We start from the raw sequence: 6,576 nt of genomic DNA, 5'->3' as shown, positions 1-6,576 counted from the left end.
CTGCCATATTGATGATTGCTTTATCCATCTTGATTATGTTTGCCTATATGTCACTTACATCCTTGACTGAATGAATTTTTTGTTTGTATATTTTAGGACAATTCATCATTTTGTGAGCATGTTTTGGAAATCTTCACCCAACATTTTACCTATTCAGATCTTTGAGTTGAATCCTAAAGTGAATTATACTTTCGGGGCATCATTTTTTACTTGATTTTTAAGGATTTTTCTGTTTGTGTGATATGATTTGTATCTGTTGGTTTACGTACGTATTTTTGGTTTGAGGCTTTTCTAAACTTAGTAACCTCCACTCAAGCGTTCACTGCCCAAAATCACTCAAAGAACCCTTTAGCTTTAAGGAATTGGGAGATCTCCAGCAATTTTATGTAGTCTGCAATACACTTGTTCCCTGCCATATTTCCAAAATAAGTGTTCAATATATTTTCAATGAGAATATAGACATGATTAGTTATCATATGGTTTGCACAGAAACACAAAATATTCCCCTCAAAAAACATGAGACTCTACTAATTGGTATGAAATGTAAAGACTGGAAGGTAGCATCTGATGACACAAAGTTATATCCACCATTAGAGTGGAGGAAAGGATCTCAGCTCCACAGTTGAAAATCAGATGTGTAAGCTGGGCGGTGGTGGCACATGCCTTTAATCCCAGCAGTTGGGAGGCAGAGGCAGGCAGATCTCTGCGAGTTCGAGGCCAGCCTGGTCTACAGAGTGAGTTCCAGGAAAGGCACAAAGCTACACAGAGAAACCCTTTCTGAAAAAACCAGAAAAAAAGAGAAAATCAAATGTGTAGACTTCTGATGGACATGTGGCCCCAGAAACAAAGGCAATAATTATCACAATTTCCTTTGCAGATCCTAAGTATGTATATTTCTGTATGAGTGCGTATGTATGTGTGAATGTGTTGTTTATGTATGTGAATATGTGTGTATCTATGTGCATTTATGTGCATAAGTGTGTATGTGGGGTGTGTGTGTGTGTGTGGCAGGATATGTAGGCATGGGTGAGTGTAGATATGAGAGAGAGATAAGAGTAGAAGAGGGACTAAGGAAAGAAAAGACAGCAGGAAAGGGAAGGGGAAATGCAGAAGGTTAGTACAGATGGTCAAATACATGATATACTGGAAAAAACATTGCTTTTAAGAAAACTGTGTACAATGAATTTACATCAATAAAAAATTTTAAGGGGCAGCAAGATGAATCAGATGGAAAAGACACTTGCCACCAAGCTTGATGCCAAAGCTGACTTTGATCCCTAGAATCTAAATGACAAAGAAACAATCAAGTTCATGTGTCCTCTGACCTCCACATTATGCCATGTCAAATGTACCCCAGAAACATGCACATACATACACACAAACATACAAATGCACACTCACATGGACACAGAAAATGGTACTTAATAAACTAAAATGTAATAAAAAGTAAAAAAAAAAAATTATGGAAAAGAAAAAGAAAAATCAGAAGAAATGAACTCCAGTAAGGAATTAAGAAAACACTCCAGAGTCTAGGAAACAAAATAGGAAACACTCTTTCAACAACCTCCAAACCAAAATACAGTTTGTCATCATCATCAATTCAGCTCATAGAGTCTTATGATGGACTCCAGAACTCCAGAACTATTAAAAGATAAATCCCTCATATTCAAGCAACAGAGTTTGTGCTAATGTGTTACAGAAGGAACAGGAAGATAATGCTGAGTTCTCCTTTGTATTATCATATAGAGGTTTTTCATACAAAAGACATAAGAGACATTAAACCAATCATTTCTTTCTAGGCTCTGCAAATTTTTTCATCACTGTTTCAGACACACTGGCTCTCAGACAGAAGGGGGAAGTGTGCAGGTCCAGGGCTGTGTGTGGTGTAGGCAGCTGGTGAGACTCTCAGAGGAGGTTTTTGTTGGAGGCTGAAGCACTGTGGGAGGAGTACTATAATCCTGCTGACAGTAGTAATCTGCCAGGTCTTCAGCCTGGACACTGCTGATGGTGAGAGTGAAGTCTGTCCCAGATCCACTGCCTGTGAAGCGATCAGGGACCCCAGTGTACCGAGTGGATGCTAAGTAGATCAGCAGTTTAGGAGCCTGCCCTGGTTTCTGCTGGTACCAGTTCAAGTAGTCCTTCTGGTCTTTATTGAATAAAAGACTCTGACTGGACTTGCAGCTGATGGTGACCTTCTCTCCTGCTGACACAGCCAGGAGGGATGGAGACTGGGTCATCACGATATCTGCACAGGCACCTGCAATCAGGAATACATAATGAAGATGCAAACACAAAATATAGTAACAGTTGAAATTTGTCATTTAGTGTTCTTGTAATACCATATTGTCAAAGTATTATTGTGTAAAAACTAGTATGTCCTAGCACACATTGTAAATTTCTTATATACAAGGAAATGAGTCTAAGAAGATTATAATACTTTTGAATTCTCACCAGACACCCAGAGGAGCAGGAACATGAAGACCTGGGTCTGTGACTCCATCTTGCTCCCCCTGCTATATGATGCTACTCAGTTCACACAGTAAAGGTCTGGCTTATAAATTCTGAGCAGCTGGGCTGGACTCGGGGGAGGCATGCAAAGCAGTCAGCAAATATAAAATCAAATGTCTGTTTAGTGTGTGTGTGTGAGGGTGACTGGTGTCAATCAACAGGCAAACATACCATCATAGGGAGCATGAGCAATCACTGAAAGATATTGGCTTACAGCTCTCCAACAGAAATCTACTAAGGTGCTCTAATAAAAGATGTAAAAGGAGAAAGATTTATATGATCTGAAGAGAAACCGGAGTATGAGTGAGGTAACCCAGACTCAGAAAGACAAATATGGTATGTACTCACTCATGGGAGGATACTAGATGTGGAACAAGGATGACTGGACTGCTACTCACATCACCAGTGAGGATACCTAGAAAACAGGACCCCAAGAAAGACATGTAGATCACCCAATGATGGAGAAATGGATGATATATACAAGAACAGCCTGGACATGAGTGGGAGCAATGAAGGGCGAGGGTTGAGGGAAAGAGAGCGGGAGATCCCAGCTGGATCAAGAACAGAGAGGGATTTCCTTGCATCTATTCTTCCTGGGAGACTTTGCTTCTTCTTGTTCCAGAGCTTTCAGGTGTGCTATTAAGTCACTAGTGTGAGATTTCTCCAACTTCTTTATGTGTGCATTTAGTGCTATGAATTTCCCTCTTAGCACTGCTTTCATAGTGTCCCATAAGTTTGGGTATGTGGTGTCTTCATTTTCATTGATCTCTAGGAAGTCTTTAATTTCTTTCTTTATTTCTTCCTTAACCCATTGGTGATTTAGTTGAGCATTATTCAGTTTCCATGAGATTGTAGGTTTTCTGTAGTTTTTGTTGTTGTTGAGATCTAACTTTAACCCATGGTGGTCTGATAGAACACAGGAGGTTATTCTAATTGCTTTGTATCTGTTGAGATTTGCTTTGTGGCCAAGTATGTGGTCAATATTAGAGAAAGTTCCATGGGGTGCTAAGAAGAATGTATATTCTTTCTTGTTAGGATGGAATGTTCTGTAGGAGATCACTTCCTAAATATAACACCAGTAGCGCAGACACTGAGACAAACAATCAATCAATGGGACCTCCTGAAACTGAGAAGCTTTTGTAGAGCAAAGGATACGGTCAACAAGGCAAAGCGACAGCCTACTGAATGGGAAAAGATCTTCACCAACCCCACAGGTGACAGAGGACTGATATCCAGAATATATAAGGAACTCAAGAAATTAGACATCAAAACAACCAACAGTCCAATTGAGAAATGGGCTTTAGAATTAAACAGAGAATTCTCAACAGAGGAAACCCAAATGGCTGAAAGACATTTAAGGAATTGCTCAACATCCCTAATCATCAGGGAAATGCAAATCAAAACAACTCTGAGATACCACCTTACGCCTGTCAGCATGGCTAAGATCAAAAACACTGAAGACACTTTATGCTGGAGAGGTTGTGGAGCTAGAGGAACTCTCCTCCACTGCTGGTGGAATGCAAGCTTGTACAACCACTTTGGAAATCAATATGGCGCTTTCTTAGAAAATTGGGAATCAATCTCCCCAAGATCCAGCTATACCACTTTTGGGCATATACCCAAGAAATGCTCAATCATACCACAAGAGCACTTGCTCAGCTATGTTCATATCAGCATTGTTTGTAATAGCCAAAACCTGGAAACAACCTAGATGCCCTTCAACTGAAGAATGGATAAATAAATTGTGGCACATATACACAATGGAATACTACTCAGCAGAGAAAAACAATGACATCATACGGTTTGCAGACAAATGGATCGATCTAGAAAAAATCATCCTGAGTGAGGTGACCCAGACCCAGAAAGACAAATATGGTATGTACTCACTCATAGGAAGATACTAGATGTGGAACAAGGATGACTGAACTGCTACTCACATCACCAGTGAGGCTACCTGGAAAACGGGACCCCAAAAAAGACATGGAGAAATGGATGAGATCTACATGAATAGCCTGGTCATGAGTGGGAACAGTGAAGAGCGACGGTGGAGGGAAAGAGAGTGGGAGATCCTAGCTGGATCAAGAAAAGAGAGGAGAACAACGAATAGGAGACCATGGTAAATGAAGACCACATGAGAAGGGAGGAAGCAGAGAGCTAGGGAGGCCCACGGAGATCCACAAAGATACCCCCACAAAAGACTTCTGGCAATGGATGAGAGACGGCAGGAACTGACCTACTCCGGTGATGGGATGGCCAGACACCCTGTTAGTTGTGCCATAAACCCCATCCAAGGAAGGTCTGAGGAATCTGGTTGCAGACATCCACGGCTGGGCCCCTGGTGGAGCACTGGGAGTCTAATTAGTGAGAAAGAAGAGGTTTATATGAGCGAGAATTGTTGAAGCCAGGGTTGAATGAAGCACAGGGACAAATAACCAAACGAATGGAAGCACAGGATCTATGAACCAAAGGCTGAGGGGCCCCCAACTGGATCAGGCCCCCTGAACGGGTGAGACAGTCACTTGGCTTGATCTGTTTGGGAGGCAGCCGTGTGTTGGTGCCGGGTCCTGGGCTTGTTGCATGAGTTGGCTGTTTGAATCCTGGGACACATGCAGGGACACTTGGCTCGTCTGGGAGGGGGACTGGTCCTGGCTGGACTGAGTCTACCAGGTCGATCCCGGTCCTCGGGGAGACCTTGATCTGGAGGAGGTGGGAATGGGGGTGGGATGGGGGGAGGGGGAAGGGAGCGATAGTGGGAGAACAGGGGAATCTGTGGCTATTATGTTGAACTAAATGATGTTGTAAAATAAATTTACTTAAAAAAAAAAAGAACAGAGAGGGAGAACAAGGAATAAGAGACCATGGTAAATGAAGACCACATGAGAAAAGGAAGAAACAAAGTGCTAGGGAGGCCCACAGAAATCCACAGAGGTGCCCCCACAAAAGACTGCTGGCAACGGCTGAGAAACAGCCGGGACTGACCTACTCTGGTGATGGGATGGCCAAACACCCTAATAGTTGTGCCAGAAACCCCATCCAAGGACTGAGGAATCTGGATGCAGACATCCACTGCTAGGCCCCGGGTAGAGTGCCAGGAGTCTAATTAGCAAGAAAGAGAAGGGTTTATATGAGCGAGAATTGTTGAAACCAAGGTTGGATAAAGCACAGGGACAAATCGCCAAGCGAATGGAAACACATGAACTATGAACCAAAGGCTGAGGGACCCCCAACTGGATCAGGCTCTCTGAATAGGTGAGACAGTTGATTGGCTTGATCTGTTTGGGAGGCATCTAGGTAGTGGTACCAGGTCCTGGGCTCATTGCATGACTTAGCTGTTTGAAACCTGGGACTTATGCAGGGACGCTTGGCTCAATCTGGGAGGAGGGGACTGGACCTGCCTGGACTGAGTCTATCAGGTCCATTTCAGTCCTCGGGGGAGACCCTGCTCTGGAGGAGGTGGGAATGGGGAAGTGGGCTGGGGGGAAGAGGAGGGGGCAGGAAGGGGGAGAACAAGGGAATCTGTGGCTGTTATGTAGAACTGAATAGTATTGTAAAATAAAATAAAAAGATGTAGGTTAAAATCCAAGACATATTTTTTCAGGTGACTTTTGAAGAAACATTAGGAGAACTATCTCAGATTGGCAGTCCTAAGGATATGTTATGTTCAAAAAATTACAACAACAAATTAGATAACATAGATTTTTAAAACATACAATAAAAGGAATGGAAGGCAGAAAAGAGGAAAGTCAAAAAAACAAAAGAATTAATGCTAATTATTTTTATTATCTCCCATCTCCACAGCAGCTCATACAGCTAGCACAATGAACAGTGCCTCAGACATTTGGGCTCCAGTTTCTGCACCAAACAAGAAACAAAGATGCAAAGAGAAGTCCATAACCATTCTTTGGAAATCCTGAGGGCATTAAAGCTGAGATCAGGGGAAACTTAATCTTGAAGAAAGGTAAATCCAACAGATTTACTAACACACATCCTCCATACAACTTCAGAAAACCGAAAGAAGGATCTCCATTTGGGGAATTAAAGAAACATGATTTCTCCACAAAGTCATGG

General features: G+C 42.4%; 1 gene segment (V, D, J or C); it reads right to left on the bottom strand.

Annotated features, from left to right (window-relative positions):
• Positions 1 to 1,841: 1,841 nt before the first annotated feature.
• Positions 1,842 to 2,517, bottom strand: LOC114686493. The segment is given in 2 exon segments: positions 1,842 to 2,257; positions 2,452 to 2,517. Coding segments are annotated over 2 exon segments (465 nt in total).
• Between the last annotated feature and the right edge of the window lie 4,059 nt (positions 2,518 to 6,576).

This window comes from Peromyscus leucopus, chromosome 3 (assembly GCF_004664715.2).
Source record: "Peromyscus leucopus breed LL Stock chromosome 3, UCI_PerLeu_2.1, whole genome shotgun sequence".
Classification (NCBI taxonomy): Eukaryota; Metazoa; Chordata; class Mammalia; order Rodentia; family Cricetidae; genus Peromyscus; species Peromyscus leucopus.
The sequence above is the reverse complement of the archived record's forward strand: the minus strand, read 5'-3'. Positions and strand labels throughout refer to the sequence as shown.